This window comes from Coptis chinensis, chromosome 1 (genome assembly GCF_015680905.1).
Source record: "Coptis chinensis isolate HL-2020 chromosome 1, ASM1568090v1, whole genome shotgun sequence".
Classification (NCBI taxonomy): domain Eukaryota; kingdom Viridiplantae; phylum Streptophyta; class Magnoliopsida; order Ranunculales; family Ranunculaceae; genus Coptis; species Coptis chinensis.
Window position 1 is genome coordinate 7,598,670 of NC_141456.1, and position 19,650 is coordinate 7,618,319.

Here is a 19,650-nt window from a genome sequence, read left to right on the forward strand (position 1 = left end):
CGACTTGCACCAGAGCAATGAAATCACCTTTTACTTATAAGTTTTCTCTGAACTTCAAGTTATTGCTAAATCAAGAATAAAAGATCATTTGCTTATTATGTACGACTGTAAAAAATATACTGATGACAAATGGTATACTGACGAGTTACAACTTACAAGGACAGATTAATTGCTTATTATGTACTGTAAAAAATATAGTCCCCAACCTTGAACAGTTAATTAAACTTTTGATGTAGAGACTTTTGATGTGGAGACTAGAGAGTAGAGACTACTACCATATATAGTACCATTAGGTCATCTAGGATTTAGAACAAAAAAAAAAAAAAAAAAAAAGGATTTCTTCTGAACACTTCTTGAGACCTGCTGCTAACAGCCCACTTGAATGCTTGATGGGGGTCTCTAGTGGTCCTTAACAACACATGGGACTGAATATAGAATATACTCTTGCTTCCAAAATGAAAAAATAACCAAAGATTTTCTAGTTCATCTCTAAGATTCTAACTAACTCTTAATTTATTACGCTGTTTCAACTTTGTATAAGAAGGCAAAAGATGAAAAACAAACTATTTATTTCTGATTTGGTGAAGTGTTGCAATTGTACTGACTTGATTTGTTGGATTTAATTGTTGTGGAACTACTTTTAAGATATGAAATTGATATTCACTATCTTAGTCAACATGGCCTCCGTTGAAAGCATCCATGAGGTAGGACACATCAGTAAATTAAGTTTCAAATTTAAAGGCTGAAGATCTTCATGCCCAAAGATCATTAATTTTACAAATTTCTACTGAATATGTGCTGTATAAATTAACGCTGTATAAATTCTTAAGAATGCAAAATTCTTCACCTAGGGACTAGGGTGCGTGGCTAAAATCCTTCAAATGTTGCTGCCACAATTGTATGCCAAAAGCTATTAATGTCGCTGGTTAAAGAGACAAAATGAGAAAGCTCTTTGAAGAGCATTTTTCATTCTGTGCCATTTGCGCATCTCTATCTTAAGAGTTTCGTATGAAAGCAAGTCCAATAGAGAGCTACTAAATTGGACTGCTAAAAGATGTCACATGGGTTTTTTAGCTTGCCCAGTCAAATTTGGCACTCCAAAATAAAAAAACCAATCCAATCGCGTTTTCTGTTTTGAAATGCTAAATGATACGGAGAGACATAGTTTCTGCCGTCTGTCCATTATTTTGTAACTTAGGTTGAATTTTTTTTTGGACGGACGGTATAGTTTCTGTCGTCCGTCGAAATTTAACAGACTGACGGTAGAAACTATGTCATCTATCTTCCGAATTTATTATAACAGTTAATAGCGAAAGTTTTAACTTTGGCTAAATTTTTTACTCCTTCTAAATTTAAGACCCTTTTAGCAGTCCATTAAAATGACATTTTTGTGGTTGGAGTGATTTGCCATATAACCCCATTGGACTTACTCTGACTCTTGAGTGATTGAGTCTTGCCATAATTTCTTCTATGTTGAGCCAAGACAACACGCGTTTCATTGGCGGAGAACAAGCTAAGAGAGATACAGAAAAACTAAGTTTCTATAACATTATCAGGTCATGTGATACAGTTTATACCTCACGAATAAGAATAAGATGAGTGGAGTTTTTAAGTCAACTTATTAAAGAAAAGAGAGTAAAATTGTTACAGATTCAAACAAGTCAATAGGAAAGGATACGAATCCAAGTGAGAAGCTTCTTACTTCTCAACCTGTAATCGATATGAGTTGCTCATCTGAGCATTTTATAAATAAGATTGATGCTTGCTATAATAAGCTCGTAGAGGAGAGTTGATTAAATCCATAATCAATTGATTATTATAATCGAATTTTAAAAATCTATTATGCTAATGAATGAAATACTTTTAGAAGATGACAGCCGAACCCATTACTTACTAAACTACACCATGGTATTATTTTTCTTTTTAAAAAGTGACCATTCTTTTCCTGTCAAACAGATCAATCCATGTTAGAGAATTCCACTTTGTCTTTAGAAAAGATTTGTTATATCTTTTCCTTTCACTTAGACAGATCCATGAACGCTACTAATCTCTAATTAATTCCTCTGGCCTGTAAAACAATATAATATATGGCCTACTCTTTGATCAACGTTGCTATCTTGATATGTCATCCTTATTTTTTTCAAGTAAAAAGTTGGCAATCCGCCAGTTGGCAACTTGGCATTGACATAATCTATAATTTTCAAATCTTGTATCTAAGATTCTAAGTTCCTTAAAAATGTTAAATATGTAAAAACATAAAATGAGGTACACTTTGGCTATTCGCGATTCATAAAGGCCATAATCTTATCCACACATCTCTACACTATATGATATCTGGGTTTTTCGGAATACCCATCCCAATATCGAGTAGACAATTTAAAATATTTGTATTTACTTAATTTATAAACACCTCTCTTACTAAATTTAGAATAAATCTCACTTTTATTAATATAATTCTAACAAGGTTTTTTTTTCCTATTAATAATTTAGAATAATTACCTCCATTTCCCATATTAAAATTAAAACAAGCACTATTTTATTATTAATAGTTTAAAAAAAATTCTCTAATATCACTTAAATAACATAATTATCTTTTATTTTGTTTAAAAAAAAATAGATGACTATATAATTAAAATTACTATTTACAATTAGAATCCAAATAAACTATGCTAACTATCGATCTCGAGGAACGGGTTTCAAGACTTAAAAAAACCGTATTACTCATCGTAGTACGGTTTGTATACTTGTAACTAGTGACATACATATGCGGTATTCATGAGTATTCGACGAAACTGCCCAAGTGTATGTGATTGGGCTTGAACCGAGTACAAATGGACGATAATAACAAATATTGGACATGGGCTAAGAAATTGCCGCCCAAAACATCGAGACTGGACTATTAGTCAACAGTGTGTTGACTGAAAATGATTGTTTTGACTTTTGAGTTTAAAAAGCTGTGTGTTGAGAAATTTGTTGTTGTAAAAATTGTAATTTGTAAGAAAATGTATGAAGAGCAAAATATATTTGATTTAGAAGAAGAAAATGGAGAAAGTTTAATAAATGATCCAAAATCATGGCTTTCAGGAGAAGACCAGTCTCCTTCCCAATCTCAACGAAGTAGTTTCGATAGAGTGCTTTATAAGAATCTTGTAGAAATGATTCCTCTTGTTGAATCCCTCATGGTTAGTTATTTTGTTTTATTATGTTATTTGTTTTTGGAGTTTATTGCTTGATGGTTTTAGTTTTTGATTTTGTTTTATAGGATGGAAGAGCAAATAGTTCATTTACTCGTCGTGCTTCTATGGTTTATACGAAAACACCGTACAGAGAAATGTACCCTAAGAAGGTGAGTTTTTTTTTTTAGTCAAGGGGTGAATTGGGGATTTAGTCTTGTATTTTTGTTCTAGAAGTAAAATTGCGTGTTATTGTTCTTGTATGCAGGCTTGGGTGAGATTATTAACCTGAAAACTTACAATGTACCTTTAGAAACATTTTAAGATCAATTTTGTTGACATTTAGGGGGCGTTTGGCAACACCTCCAAAAGCCACTTTATGTCTTTCTAGGAGGATGTAAGCTAAAGGGGGCGTTTGGCAACTAAACAAAAGTCAAAAGTTGTGAAGCTATAAACCCCTTTTTTTTATTTATAACTTCACGTTAACCATAAGCACGTTTGGCCAATTACAATTTTTAAAGCCAACAGGCTGAAAATTTAAAAACCATAAGTTAAAAGTTAGTTTGCATATACATTTCAATAGTGCTTCCTAATTAACACTTTTAAAACCATACCTTATAAATATTATAGTCTCTAACTACTAACAGTTAAAAATGTTGGAGCGTAGTGGTTAAGCAGTGAACATGTTTCTAGTTGGAACCCGGGTTTGAAACTCGCGATAGGCTGGGGGATGGAATCGAACCCACGACCTGAATGTGGCGGAACAGCTGGTGTGGTCCGAGTTGACAACAACACTTCACAGATTTATAGACAAGAAATTACTTAATTAATAACACCAATTGCACAAGAGAAATACGAATCCCAAAAGAAAAAACTATAAGAATAGGCTATATAAAAAACCATTTTTTATCTTCTCAAGAAGTAATTTTTTTGTCTTTTCAGCTTTGTGGTTTCTTGACTTTCGGAGAATGCAAAACAAGCTTTTGGTTTATATCCTCGTAGGAAGACACGAAGTGGCTTTTAGGTGCTAACCATAAAGCTATAAAGACAAAAAAAAAAACTTTTTGAGAAGACTTTAAATGTTTTTCATGTAGTCCATATTTCTAGCTTTTTCGTTTGGGTTGTGTATAGCTTTTTCGTTTGGGTTGTGTATAGCTTTTTCGTTTGGGTTGTGTATTTCTCCTGTTCAATTGGTATTATCAATTACATGTTTATGGATCCACGCTCAAGTGTTGTTGTCCACCTGGACCAAACTAGCCGTTCCACCACATTCAGGTCACGGGTTCGATTCCATCCCCGACATTAATTGTTTTCTTTTTTCCCCACTAATGTTTTAGAATATAAAAATAAATAGTGCTTGCAGAGAGGGAATCAAACCCAAATCCTAGCGAGTAACTTATTAACTCCTCAACAACTACGATCAAAAATTTAACTATTAGTAGTTAGAGACTATGTTTTTTTTTATAATGTATAGTTTTAGAAGAGCCAATTAGGAAGCACTTTTGAAGTGTATATGCAAACTAAATTTTTATTTATTGTGTTTTTAATTTCAGATTTTTGGATTTAGAAATTGTGATTGCCAAACGTGATTATGCTTTACGTTAAGTGAAAATCCAAAAAAAGACTTTGTAGTTTGATAGCTTTTGGCTTATGCTTAGTTGCCAAACACCCCCTTAGCATAATTATTAAGTAGTTTGGTACCAAGTGAAAAGTTAATAAACTAAATTCTGAAAGGGAAAAATTGAGCCTGAAAATTATTGTTTATCATATCAAATGTAATTTAGTCAAGTAGCGTTTTTAATTCACTTAGCTTTTTTTTTTCTTTGGCTGGTGATATTAAAGTTCTCGATGAGTTTCCAGTCACAAATTTTGGAATAGAGAGAAATTACCTTGAATAAAGTATATATATACTATTTACTGAAATTACTGAATGTCGCATATATTTGTATTGCTACAGATTGGTGAACTGAAAGGCAGGAAAGCTGCCCAGTCTATTCTTGCTAAAAAGCGAGGGGTGTCAACTGACGAGTACTCAATTTTTACAGCAAGACCATCATCGCTGGATAAGGATAGAGAACCTCTGCTTATGTTGCAGGAACAAGTGGAGAGTCTACAAAAGAAGTTGTTGGAAAAAGATGAGCTTTTGAAATCGACAGAGAAGTCAGTGAGCCTGATAAGCTCACTTCAAGTGAAACTTGATGAATTGAAATGTCAGGTTGCTGAGAAAGATTCATTATTCAGATCTGTTCATTTACAACTCTCAGAGGCAAAGGTATGCACTTAGGCTATGTTTGATTGAATCTGTGCCAAATGCGAATTTTGTCACCATTTGTCAATGGAAAATTTGCTATGTGACAATTGCAAATAATTTGTGGCAAATTTAAATTTGCCACTGTTTGATGATAATGTGTCAAATATCATTTACCATGATTTGTGGGAATGAAAGTGTGGTTTTCATTTTTTTGTTTTGTTAAGAGAGATGATACTGGGCTTTTTTTTTGTTGGTGGCAAATCTACTTATTTTTGTGGCAAATTTGTGTACAAATTTCTCATGGCAAAATTTGCATAGCTCCCCCAAGAGTAAATTTTCCCATCAAAATCATGGCAAATCACAATATTTGCCAAGGGTAAAAAAACACATTAAACGGTGGCAAACAAATGAATAGTGTCATTTATTTGCATTTGCCATGGCAAATAGGCAAATAGGGCAATCAAACATAGCCTTATTGCTATATTTAGCGAATGAGTATTATATGCTATTGTAGAATCAGCTTCATTGGTTTGTCACCTTTTAATTTGTATCATCACCTGAAGTTGCCCAAATTTTTGACCTGCAACAACGGGTCCAAGTCTAGCGTATGCTTTACAAGAAAAATAAAAACCAATCCAACTATGTTTTGGACTAGTAGTCATGATAATGAGATCTTTGGAACCAGGAAAATTCACAGACATGTTACATGGATGCTTCAGTTATACTTGAGGTCATGAATGCACATATACTTACCTAACATGGGTACGAAGCTTTCCTAAATATGTTATATGAACAATCACATCCTCGTATTTGTAGTTTCCATTTTGTATCTGTACTAAAACAATGCCAAAAACTTTAGAAGCATACCTTCTCAAAAACGTGGCATTGACAATCCACAGATTTAAGTTGAGGCAACCTGCTCTAAAACTTTACGAGCATACCTTTTCCACAGATTAATCTTGCAGACAAGCAAGCAGCGCTGGAAAAGTTGCGGTGGGAAGCATCAGAATCTAATAGAAAAGTTGAGAAGTTACGAGAAGATTTGGAATCCATGCAAGGAGAGGTATCCACATTCATGCTGGTACTTGAAGGATTAATAGCGAGTGACGAGACACATTCTGTTGACTATGACATCATTCCTTATAATTTGGACCAGCTGTCTTACATAGTAAGTTTGTCTTCCTGTTTTGCTAAGCATTTTTATCTATTCTTAGTAATGAATACCAGTTAAAATTGTTTCTGGGATGTATGTGTTTGCTTTAGTAGGGCTTTAGCAATTAGCAGTCTTGCTTTCAAAACACTGTATTTTATTTTGCCCTTGATGTTTAAGGGATAAGCATTTATTATTAGGATTCAGGACGGAGGACAGGAACCGTTGTTGGAAAACCTTATAGAAGAAACTAGGAGCTAATTTTACTCATTGGCAACACAAAGATCCGCTTATTGATCACGAAGAGACCTCCTACAGCCTAGATCCCATGACTCTTCCTCGTTCCTCCTTGTCATCTTGAAGGATTTAGCAAGGTCTTTTTATCTCTTGACGTCGGTGCATTTAGAGATTTTTTTATTTTTATTTTTTTTGCACTCTTCCAAGTTCTTCTTTAATTTTCAAACATTTTTGTTTTATTGAATTCTTGGTGCAACTTTAAGATTGATATCCTGTAATAAGTCATTCAAATTTCTTATGTAGACATTCGTATTTCATTCTTAGAGGAAAGCACACAACATGTATAACATGTGCATCGTTTGTGTGGAAGCTACTTGTCCATCAAATTAGTTGTATGTCGTGCGTACTTACTTCTAGGCTGGCTTTTGTCATTTCTTTTTTATGAACCTTTTTCCAGTAGGTTTACCTATATTTCATGTAATTAATTGTAAGATGACTATCAGTTGGCCAAATGATTATAAATCTTGGAAGCAAGTCTGTGTATTGGTTTGAGGTTATTAGAAATTTGTACAATAATTTAGTTTTGGTTAAAATATCTAAATTGGTTTAAACAGGATCATATGAATGAGATGGAGATGCAGAAGATGGAGGAGGCAAGAGAGACATATATTGACAGCGCTCACTATTGCAAAAGAAAGCCAAGATGAGGAATCACTGGAAATTGTATCCAAGGCAAGGTTAAGGCTGCAGTATTTAGCCCTTAAACCCAGAAGTGAGAACTCCACTAATGCTGGATAGATCTTTGAAGGTTTCAGAGCTCCTCACATCGATAAGCTTCCATAGTAAATACTTGAATGCAACACTGTACACAGCTATGTCTAATAGGCAATAGCTACTGAGGTTTGCCTTCTATAATTAATATATTTTATATCTAATGATAAGGTGTTATCTTCTTCTTTTTGTTTGTGTTTCTCATGTTTCTCTTCGTGAGTCCTTACTTCAGTAAGTTCAAGGCTTCAAGCTTTGGCACCTCTATTTCTATTTCTATTCTTATTTTTATTTTTTTGTACAAAATATTATATGAGCTTTGAGATATGTTCATTGTCAGAATGCCTTACCCCAGTCTTAACCAAATAATTCCTAGGCAGAAAATCTCTGAAGTCTGAACTCATTCCTTAAAAATGTGTATGTTCGAAGTTGACCATATGAGTCCCATCTATTGACTGAGGTTGCACCAATGTTACCTGGATGTCACGGTTAGCAGCAGAAACAGCCCCTCTGCCTGTGGGGTAAGGCTGAATACGCCTTGACCCACTCCAGATCGACACTGCAATGTTGGCAAATGGTTGCAGGCTTATGCACTGTCCTAGGTTTGAATTTGTTAAGTAACAACCACCACATAAAAAATTTGCAGTGGGCATTTATTTAAGAGCATGTCTTCAGTGCGCGAGATGTATGGTGCGCAGGTAATGTGGGCCTATGGATCAGTACTTTTGCCATGCAATACACACGCACCCCTTGGTATGAGTGGCCCAGATTTGATAGCATACCATACGACCTGCGCACCATAAATTTAGCTTTTATTTAATGCACTGAAATGTAAAATAACAGTTTTTAAGACTTAACAACCACCCCCTTCCCCCCAAAAGACTCATAGCAGGACCGAGTCAACTGGTGTTGACCATAATTTTACTGTTTGAGTAATGTGAAATGTCCTAAGTACTCTTACCTAAATACCCTTTTGACTTTGCAAGACCAAAGGGAGAGTTAGTGGCACGTGTCAAAATCTCATGGACAAAAATCAATGACTATGATTTAATCAAAGCAAAAAATTTATTGTTTGTTGTGATCTCTTTTGTGTCATTCGAGATTAATTCTCTTAATTCTATGGCTAATTCATCTTCTTCTCTATCTAGTAGAAAATTTCTCATCTTGATTTCTCCATTCAACTTCATTTTCAAATTTGATATTTGTATTAACAACTTAATCAACAATGATTTAATCATTGACCATTAATGTTCTATTTAGTATTTATGTGGTTCGATCCAACTTAACATTATTGTTACCATGTCTTGAATTGAAGATTAATTTCTTCTATCATTACCTACAAAATTTAGTTTTTACCCCTAGCCTAGTAGGAGGTTGTGGTGTTGTTGGAAGCTCCTAATACTTAGTTATTGAAATGTGGAGTTGGGGCGGAGACTCGGTTATACTGTGAGTCTTGGGGGAAGTCTAAATAGTGAATAACTAGGGGGGAAGGGGTAAGTCTTAAAAACTGTAAAAATAAATCATAGAACTGGCTTTCTAATAGAGAATCAGGGTGACGTTGTATCCAACTACTGCATCCAATCCGTTAAGGGAAGATGTCTGTGCCAAGGAATATCCACGAGCTAAGCGGAAAACCCCCGTTCCACCAAGAACTGGCATCTCTCTCACGCTCTGCATAAAGGGATTGCGACTCACCACACTAAATGTACTGCCATTGTAAGGTCCACTAACAAGAACGTATGTAAGCGTCATCAAAAGGCTGAACTCATCACGTTGCTGCGTCTTCCTTGGGCACGACCTATAATTGCCGAATTTAGATCAGGAGTAGCTGCTAGCGGGTTATCAATGGCGTCAACTGAACCAAATGAGGCTGCAACCGGGTCTGGATTAGTGGCGTTCACGGGCGACGGGCTGAGATGGTGCCACCCGAACTGCAGTCGGATTTGGTCCAGTAATAGTATTATGCATGTAGAACTGGATATGTGCTACCTTGTGCTTTAAGGCTTCAGTGGTGGTTAACGAAACTAATAATGTAGCAAGAAGAAGAAAGGGCACAAAGATTGTTGACAAAGGAGAAGCTTTGCCGATATATGCCATAGTTTTGGAAGATAGTAGTCTCTGGCTTGTTCTTAATTTTCATAAAATTGAGGGGCTTTATAATGCAAATTCGTTGATGCTGGAAGTGTTCTATATTATCATCATCTTTTGTTTTTTCAAGTCAACTCGCCGTTCAAAGTCGTAGGCACCGACTTGCAAGTTCGTAAAATTGGGTTGGATACTTGGATGTCGTGTATCTGCAGGGCCTATCTTTTGTTGGGCTTTAATTTTTACATTTGCACGTTTGCAGTCCGGTCAGCCCAAGACTGTACTCAATATGATTATATGAATATATGATGGTCGTTCAGGGATCTCAACCAAGGCATGGTTCTAGACTCCAAAATCTTTAATAAATTGTTTTATTCAGTATACTAGTATCCGCTACAAAAAATCGGGAAATAAAGAAAAAACATTCCAAAGCTATAGGCGGAAATAGATATATAAAAATCATAGAAGTGGGCGTCTAGTAGTGAATCAGGGTCACATTATATCCAATCACCGCATCCATTCCATCCATTGAATGGGTCTGTGCCAAGCAATATCCACGAGCTAACCGAAATGTCCCGGTTCCACCAACAATTGGCATCTCTCTAACATCACTCATCACCGGATTCCGACCCACCACACTAAATGTACTGCCATTATGAGGCCCACTAACAAGCACATATGTAAGTGTCATCAAAAGGCTCAACTCATCACGTTGCGACGACACGGCGTAAATTCCTTGAGCACGGCCTATCAACGCCGATTTTGGGTCAGGAGTGGCTGTTAGCGGGTTATCCATCACGGAGATCGAACCAAATGTGGCTGCAATTGGGTCTGGGTTAGTGAAGTTCACGGGTTCAGTAGGTGCCACCCGAACTGCAGTTTGATTAGGTCCATTAACAATATCATGCATGTAGAACTGGAGACGTGCTACCTTGGGCTTTAAGGCCTCAGTTGTGGTTATGGAGACGAGTATAGCAAGAAGAAGAAACAGCACAAAGTTTGTTGATGAAGGAGAGGTTCTACAGATACTTGCCATATTTTAGAAAGATTTGTAGTCTCTTGTTTGTTCTTAATTTTCAGAAAAACTTGGAGAGGCTTTATAATGCAGTTTTGTTGACTTGAAAAAAGATTTCGGAATGTTGTTTTTCAAAAGAAGGATTAAAAGTCTTTATATATTAGGTACTGCCTGTTGAACAAACTATGAAGTATGCAAGGTGGCAAGCGCGCAAAAATTGAACCCTCAAATGGTTTGGGATCTGTTGATGTTTTTGAAGGTTGAAGGGTCAGAAATCAAGATGGGGTGCTGGGGGTGGCATTTTTCTAGGGCTTCTTTTCTACATTGCGACTGTTGTACAATTGGAAGTTTCTTATCGTCCCTCTTTTTTCAAGTCTAGTTTGTGCAGCACGTAATACGCGAGAAGTCAAGTTTCCATCCAAAGTCGTCGGAGGCACCGATTGATTACACACTAACACACGTAAAGTAGCAAATGGGAAGGGCTTCTATCTTATTTCGGGCTTAATTTGGAGTTGGTCCGACCCTGCTCCTAACCTTTCGATTTTCAAACAGTTGAAGCCGTGTCAGCCAAAACCATGTTCAACTCAACCTATTCGATCCATTTGTTGGTCCTTTTCCCCGAGCCTAATTTCCCTAGAGATTTGTTTGGAATCGTGATGAGGGCAGTCTTGTTGTTCCTTTCATCGTTCCTTTTATTTCATCGAAATTGCCATATAAATATCACAATTCCTTTTATCAGAATATTTTGTGATTTTGTTTTTATAATAATTTTATTTAATATTTACTATTCAATAAATATAAATAATGTATCATGATATATCATACCAATCAATTTTTGATTTTTGGACCCACAACGCTGTCATTACCAGAAATAATCAGATATATCATATCATATATCATGTTCAATACAGTAAAAGATATAACCTATAACCCTGAAAAAGCATACAATGTACTCCTCTTTTTCAGGAGAAACAAATTCAAACATTTATAGTTTTAGTATGTAAAATATAGAATACTAGCCCCTCAGCTTCCTTCAGCAATCCCTTTTTCTGACTGAAGCATCCGCTAAATCAATATACCATCGAGATAGGTACTCACTCATTGGTGACGCTACAAAAAATCAGAAAAAGTCTTGTGGTTTTCCGACCTTTATATTTTGTTCAGCTAGAAAACCTGTAATGGCATTTTTCTGCCAGCTCTTGAAACTCCTGTGCACCAATCAGGTCAAAGGAAACAAATTAAACTTCAAGAAATAGATAGTATCCATGAAAAAGTAACCAGAATATAGACCAAACACCTAACTACTTGAGCAATGATTATAGTGGCAAAAAATATAGGAAAATGTGGACTAGCTTGTAATGTCCTTTATAGGATGGTGTAGTCCTGCTTAGAGAGTTTCAGCCTGCATTACTTTCACTGTGTACTGTTCAAGTTCTAACACATTTCATGATTTCAACATAGCCCAATTGGCAAATTACAAATCAGTTGAAGTTCTTGTCGTCATTAACTTACTTGTGATCAAGGTGTGCCAGAACTTCTCCGCCTGGAAAAGCTGATTTAGTAGCTTCAAATGAAATTTTGATTGCTTGTTTCCAAGTTCCACCAATACCATCTGTGCTTTTTGCGTCTTTTGATTGGTTTGGATCATCCATTGGTAAGGAATACCCAGAGATCAGGTGTCCCAACCAAACACCATCTTTCCTGAAAAAAGGTATCCATAATTTCCAATTGAGTGTTTTGTAAGCAAAGATATAACACACATATGAAACAGGTTGGATTGTTGTAAAACATCTTATAGTTCTATAACGCTCTAAGAATATGCAGCTAATATCTCCTTCAACATTTAATAAGAGTAAATTATAGGAGTATTGAATATTCTCATGAACCAACCATTGTTAGCAGCCATGGCTCTTAAGTAGTTTATGAAAAAATGATAGGATTATAAAAGGGAGGCTTGTAAACAATAGTAACTTACAGAACTATGTCCATATGTCTAGGTGCATAATGTCCACCGCCTAACCCAAGAAGTACAATCTTTTTATCATTGTTCCTGCATCATTCAAAGAGTTGAGACATGAGAGCAGCCAGTAGTGCACCAAGTAACCAAATTCACATAATTAAACCTAAAACAGTATTCAAGAAGAAAAATATATCCTATAAAATAGGTGCTTTCTGAATTACACAATACCTCTTCACTAATACCGAGGTTTTACATCATGTGTATTTCCAACTTGTAATTCAAATTACAAGTCATCTAGTTTTCCATTAAGCATTTGGTTTACAAAAGCCTTGGACAAAGATTACATCCTCAAAGGAGGTTAGATTGATCTTACCTTTTCCAGTTTCCAACATCACCACCTCCCCCAAGCCCAAGTCCTTCCCACACTAACTTCAAGAATGAAAAGCAACAAGCATGTTAGGAAACTACTAAAAGAATTGCACATAACAGGAAAACCAGAGTTGGCTTTTACATGCTTTACTTTAAATAAGATGAGCATTGACATGTCGTAATGATTTACTGTTGTACTGCCTCAGTGAGCAGTTCAACGAATATCAGGTCTATCGCCTCAGACAAATGAGAATGCTTATTTTTGTTCCTTCGGTCGATCAAGAAGCTTTGTTACATAGATTTTCCAACTAAAAAAAATGTTACTTCACAGATAATATCAATAGTTCTTTTGACTGCATATAAATTGTGTACAAGATAGAAGTGTTTGTAAGGAAGATGTCCTCAAAAGGTTCAAACTTTCACATACGTTGAAAAAAGCTGAAAACACATCTCAAGACTTTCTACTTCTGTTTGAGTGGGTGTTTTCCATCTTTTATTTAAACATTAACTAACTACGCTAACAGTTTCGTTTTTATTAAGAATGGACAAGGTGCTACAACACAGTCAATGGATCAGGCAACCTAACTATTGTCTACCATCAAGAACTAGCACAAATGGGTATGATACAAGCACAGTTAGGAGTCAAATAGGAGACTTCAAAATTTTCTTTGTTTCTTTATCTATCGGTTGGAGATTTAGATACAGTATAACCAGCAGGAAAATATTATATTCAAAGGAACATTTGTATAGTTGTATTTAGCACTATGGGATTCCTGATTACATACTCAAAAGCATACCATGACTAACTTGGTTATGACGACATAGGTGGAGAGTCATGTATCTTCATAATTTCTCATATGTACGAGTATCCTGCCAGAATACGAACAATGGATAGTTTAACATCCTAGTTCTTGGAATATGCAAACTTGTCCTTGAATTACTATCTCCAGGTACTAAGGAAAGACAAAACTCTATAGGTATCACACCAAAACACTAGTGATTGTTTTCTAACTCGTTAGATAAATATAGAAATGCAAGGAACTAGAGGTCCATGTCCTTTGAAATGAAGAATAACAGACTATGCAATCTGTTTAGAAACCTTAAAACCAGTGTTCTATAAAAAACCTTAAAGAGGATCGGACTGAGATAATTGTATGAAAAGCAACCAAATATTCTAATATTTATTAGACACTCAACTAGAGCCATTGCTTGAGCAGCATCCTGCCTCTTCCAATACTCCTCTGTACTACCTAAAATAAATTGAACATGAGTCAGGTATAAGTATCTAAATACCATAGTGATAGCTCAAAACTCAAACTCCAACTTGACTGAGTAATTGACTATCAGGCGTTTACTTTGATTTGTGAAACTTTAATGACTGGAAAAGTTTAAGATAACCATATACCGTATTACCGTCCCTCAAATTACGAAGGTGAAAATACATATAAAGGATGGTATCTAATCATATAGAAGATAAACATGTTCAGTAGATATGCGAGGCTTACCAATCTCCAAAAACATCGTTGGTGCACTGACGATAGGTCCGTGATGGGTAGCCTCCAAAGTAATCTACAAAAAAGGGAAAATGTCATGAAAGTTTTATATTAACATAGAAAAATGCACCGTAAGAGTAAACAAATCAAATAGCCATTAACACCCCCTTCTCTCAATGGCATTATATCAAACATACCTAAACATGGGGAAGCCAAAAACGTATCAGAGTATTAAAAGGGGGGTGTAAATAGTAGGAGAATATACCTCGAATTCAGGTGTCAAATTATGCTCTTGAGCAATTCTTTTCAAAACCCTCAACCATGGACCCATTCTAGGATTTGGAGGTGCTGCCCATCCAGGCTTTCCACCAGAAGGTGGAACCTCATCTTGGCGCAAATGCGGTATGCCTAAACAAAGTTCAATAATAACATACACATGAGTGAATCAAACGCAGACACTGATACATTACTTGGAAATATTTTGGTACAAGAAACTTTACCAATGGGATGAATAGTAAGTGCAGGACGACTCGAGGCGGCTTTGTGCTTGCTAAGAAAAATAACCTCGTCTACAACCTCACCCGTTGCTTCTTCCCAACGCGTATCCAGATCATCTTCACTTATAATGCTATTATCGTGTTTTATTAGTCTCACTTCTCCATTCACGAAACTTGGTATATCCTCCTAAAACCAAATAGTAAAAAAAAAAATAAAAAAAAAAAATAAATAGTGCATGGGAAGACGGGAGAGGGAGAAAAGAGTAGAGACCTGAAGAGGTGGACCAGGATGCCAACCGGGCATGGCTAAGAGGGCGGAAGCAGGGCCTATTGAGGCTGGGTCGGTTGTGGTTGCTACGACGAGTGCTACCATTTCTCTGAGTACTGGGAGCCTTGCTGTTTTTCAAACTATTTAAAACATTCGATACCAGAAGCCATCTCAGTATTTAAACTTTTCAATTCTTCTGTTTAAAAGAATAATAAAAAAACACATGCCGCGTGATGTAATTGGGCGTGGTTAAGAAAGAAGTCCGGGCGTGAGCGGAGAAAGGAGAGGGGACGAGAGACCCGTCACAATAACAATCCCCGATTTTATTTTATTTTTCATTATGGATGTCCCACTAAAAAGACAAAATAAAAAAAATAAAATCAAAAATAGCATGATCTTTTTTGTGTTTGGCAAGAAAATCAAAAAAAAAAAAATGGCTAATTTGCCCCTCGTTTTAAAATTAGATTAAATAAAAGAGAAAAAAAAATTAAAAAATCTCAAATGACTTTTTTGTCCAATATATAGGAATTCTTCCTCATCATTAGCTAAAGATTTTTTTGTAACTGGGTTAAGGGAAAGAAAGAAGGAGGGAGAGAGAGAGAGAGGTGAGGCATTTTTTTTTTTTTTGTTTTTTTTACTGCTATGCAGTGGGTGAGCGAATTGAGGTGGAGAGAGAGAAGACCGAGACAGAGAGAGAAGAGAAGAAGCCGGGTATGGTGAAGAAGTTGAGGGGAGAGGTATAACAGAAATAATATTAGCAAGGCTTTTGGAGACAAACCTCAAGAGTTCATTAATGAGAGAGAAGGAGAGAAAAAATGGGAGGGAGGATTTAATTTTTTTTTTTTTTGGGACTATTGACCCAAACAGTTTTTCCACCACAGTTTAGTGTGCATTGGAGAGCATCAGAGGAGGGAATTTCTATGACAAATTAAACAAGATATTATGATCAACTGAAAATTCCCAGCAAACCTCTTGATCCACAAAACGAGAACTTCTTTTCCTTCACGGAACAAGAAGCCAAACTCATGAACCTCAAGTTTAATAACCAACCTAAATACAAATCTTTTTTTAATTAGGAACCTAGCTACAAATCTAACAAATTATGGAAGCTGACCTATTCCATGACACCACCAAACACAGAACCAGGTTTCTAGCAATACCTGGTCCGGAGCACCATAGAACACTGACTTGTGATTTTTAACCAACCCACAGTCAGGAATTGTAGAATACAAAGACTCACGCATCCATCAACAAACAGGGGCACTTTCTAGCACAAAATATTTAAATAAGCCAATTATATCTGGAAAACATGTTTTATCCATTGAAATCACAACCACAAATACAAAATAAAACTTCTCCCAAGTAAATAACAAAAATGTAGAAATAGTAGCCAAAGTCTGTTCCTACTAGAGGCCCTTCCTCACTCCTTTTCCTCTACTACGACAATAAAACTCAATTCATTCTTTGTGCTGCTTCCTTCGCTATGAGCCTTTCCTTTGCTTTAGTCTTGGCCTGAGACTTGGAACCCATGATGCCACCTCCCCATTTCTTGCGGTACTCATCATACTTGTCATTAAAGTTGGCCTGAAAAAAACAGCCGAGGTTAGATGAATAATTCATGTGAACATGAAATTAAACTTTCAGGCCATAGTTGTTAAATGATAGTGACCTTAATTGCCTCCACAATTTTGCTGAATTCCATCTTATCTTCATTTTTCACTGATGTTAAGCACAGAACTGATGCTGTTTTCTTGTGGACAATCTGTTCAAATAGGGATGAAAAAACTGCATTGATAAATCTCCAGATTTAAGAGTACTGTTACATCAATAAAGTTCAGGTAATGCAAAAACTAACCGATCCAAGACGAGCCTTGCCCTTCACAATTGCATAAGGAATCTCCATTTTGCGGCACAAAGCAGGCAGCCAAACAACTAACTCAATCGGATCCACATCATGGGCAATAACCACCAATTGGGCTTTGTTCTGTAGAAATTTACAAGTGTTACATGAGACCTATACACTACCTCAACTGGGTTATAAGAGTAAAATTTACTATTTAGATATTGCTGGAGAAAAAAAATCAGAAGGGATAGCTCATATTCAACTGGATTTTAACTTCATATTTCTCTAGTAACCTAAACAACATAATCGAGTGGGGGGATAAGGAATAGCAAACTAACACAACTACCAACCAGCTAGTATCATAAAACATAGCCCATTTTGTCAAAAAATTAATTCTGCTATTATATTTTATCAGAATACCATACCCTCTTATCTCTCTATTGGTCAACCTAAAATCTGGACATCAATAATAAAGTTATCAACTTATCGGGTGTAAATCAGAACTGAAGAATACATATTGATAATCATGCACAAGGTTAAGGAGAACTTAAGTCTATTTGACAGTGATCATATTTTATCTTATGTATAAACAAATAAGACAACAAGTTAAAATATCCCCATGACTGTTCTCCAAGCACGGCCCTAATTACAAAGAAGTGCAAGCTAAAAACAAACTACACATGCCAAACTATTGAACCAATTTACAACAAGCATTTTGAGAGTACCTGTTCAATGAGATATGTGATGTGGTTAAGACCATATTTGACAACAATGGGCTTCTTCGATTCAACAGTTTTTCCCTCTGCTTCAGCTTGTGCCCTTTTCAGAAGTCTTTCCTTTTTAGCAGCCTTGTCCTCAGGTCGGTATTTAAGTAGCATCTTAAATAAGTTTGTTGCTGCACCATCAAGACATTTTGAAAATTAAACTAAGTAATCTTACTTTTTACATTCTTTATTTAAGTAAAAGTTGCAAATAATTAGTAAGACTGCTTTACCAAGATTCTTGTCAAGTGTTTTTGTAAACTGGTTCAATGCAGGAGGAACCTTCAAACGCTGCTTGAGAATTCTTCGTTGCCTCTGGATACGAACAACCTTTGGCCATTTAACAAACCTGTGCAAATCCTTCTTTGGTGGCAAGGCACCACCAATCCCAAACTGCTTTGCACGCTTCTCAAACAAAGGATTGGTGACCTTTTCCTGTAACAAATATACATGCTCTTCAATTACAAAATGGCCACACAAAATAAGTACCAAGAAAAAAAAAAAAAAAAAACTAATCCACTAAACGTTACTCCAATAGAGAACATAGATACAAAATCCTCACTCCTTTAATCAATTGTATATCTTCAGTGTACAGATTTAATTATTCTTATATGCTGAAGATAAACATGACCCAAAACCCATTTGAATGCCTATCAATACAATAATACACAACAATGGAAGTAAAACTTACAACAGCCTTCTTCTTTGCTGGTGCTGGAGCTTTTGCACCTCTTTTTGGGGCCTGCAACAAGAGAACACTCTTTGCATTTTTAATATTGAAAAATCAAACAAATCCGAGCTAAAAATGGAGATTAAAATAAAAAGACAAAAATATTAAATCTATAAAGTAGAAGATTAGTAAGAATAATGAGATTTTGAGATGTGATACCATTTCGACAGTAGATGATAAAAACCCTAAGAGACGTTTCTGAAGTGGCCGCAAACAACTTAACTAGTAAGAGTGGTGGCTACTAGGGTTTATAACCAGAGGGCTATTAACGTGGGCTTAGACAATCGGCCCGGCCCAACTAAAGTCCATCTCAAGTCCTGGTTTGGATTGTGGCCTTCTGGCTATTGGCACCCACATTGATAACCACCAAATCAGGCCCATAATTCGACAGATTCGAACATTCAATAACACGCCCTTATTTGTGAAGACTGTGGTTGTTTTATCAACAAATTGGTTTTAAGGCCCATTTTCGAGTGAAAATAACTCTCATAATCAGCATTTTTTTTTTTTTTTATATAATCACTCTCAAAGATAATTTTTGGGTAAAAATAATTCTGAAAACCAAATTTTGAGTGAAAATAATCTATAAGGACAAATAACCCGGATTTGAAATAAATATTTTCCGATTTTAGTTCAGCGAAAAAAATTAAAAAGAATAAATCCGATTTTACCATTTATGTCATTTTGCTATAAACAATTAGTAGTCATACCTTATATTAATATATGAACAATGATTGTTCATACTAGGGGTGAGAATTTGGCCCTAACGACCCGACTCTAAACACAACTAAAGCCCTCACAGAGTTTAGGGTAGGGCCGCCCCGGCCCTAATGCTTTCTAGGGCAGGGCTAGGGCTAAAGTTCTGAAACATAGGCCCAACCCTAATTCAGCCCTCATTAGCCCGACCCTAATAAAACCATAATTATAGTTTCACACTTTTACTATAAATACACATACCATAATTGTCCAACTCTTTGTTAAATATTTTCAATTAAAATAATATTGTCTTTTGTAATTTATCACTTACACTCAAGGGTACTTCCAATAACT

At 35.8% G+C, this 19,650-nt stretch overlaps 3 protein-coding genes and 2 pseudogenes across 3 annotated transcripts; 1 reads left to right on the top strand and 4 right to left on the bottom strand.

Annotated features, from left to right (window-relative positions):
* The first annotated feature begins 2,946 nt into the window (after positions 1–2,946).
* MPB2C (movement protein binding protein 2C) lies at positions 2,947–7,771 on the top strand. Its single transcript, XM_086588654.1, is given in 6 exon segments — positions 2,947–3,182; positions 3,263–3,346; positions 5,131–5,445; positions 6,377–6,592; positions 7,426–7,479; positions 7,481–7,771. Coding segments are annotated over 6 exon segments (978 nt in total). The 5' UTR covers positions 2,947–3,002; the 3' UTR covers positions 7,610–7,771.
* A 1,242-nt stretch (positions 7,772–9,013) lies between these two features.
* Positions 9,014–9,812, bottom strand: LOC147521812 (dirigent protein 23 pseudogene; annotated as a pseudogene).
* A 192-nt stretch (positions 9,813–10,004) lies between these two features.
* Positions 10,005–10,796, bottom strand: LOC147521813 (dirigent protein 22 pseudogene; annotated as a pseudogene).
* Positions 10,797–11,541: 745 nt separating this feature from the next.
* GEK1 (D-aminoacyl-tRNA deacylase) lies at positions 11,542–15,606 on the bottom strand. The gene is made up of 9 exons (XM_086588685.1): positions 15,270–15,606; positions 15,002–15,185; positions 14,767–14,909; positions 14,514–14,577; positions 14,206–14,258; positions 13,013–13,068; positions 12,655–12,729; positions 12,192–12,380; positions 11,542–11,887 (listed from the first exon to the last, which is right to left on the bottom strand). The coding sequence occupies exons 1-9, from the start codon at positions 15,369–15,371 to the stop codon at positions 11,800–11,802; spliced, it is 954 nt and encodes a 317-aa protein (XP_086444811.1). The 5' UTR covers positions 15,372–15,606; the 3' UTR covers positions 11,542–11,799.
* A 924-nt stretch (positions 15,607–16,530) lies between these two features.
* Positions 16,531–18,863, bottom strand: LOC147521815 (large ribosomal subunit protein eL8y). The gene is made up of 7 exons (XM_086588697.1): positions 18,760–18,863; positions 18,562–18,612; positions 18,104–18,305; positions 17,835–18,004; positions 17,122–17,250; positions 16,936–17,028; positions 16,531–16,850 (listed from the first exon to the last, which is right to left on the bottom strand). The coding sequence occupies exons 1-7, from the start codon at positions 18,760–18,762 to the stop codon at positions 16,719–16,721; spliced, it is 780 nt and encodes a 259-aa protein (XP_086444823.1). The 5' UTR covers positions 18,763–18,863; the 3' UTR covers positions 16,531–16,718.
* Between the last annotated feature and the right edge of the window lie 787 nt (positions 18,864–19,650).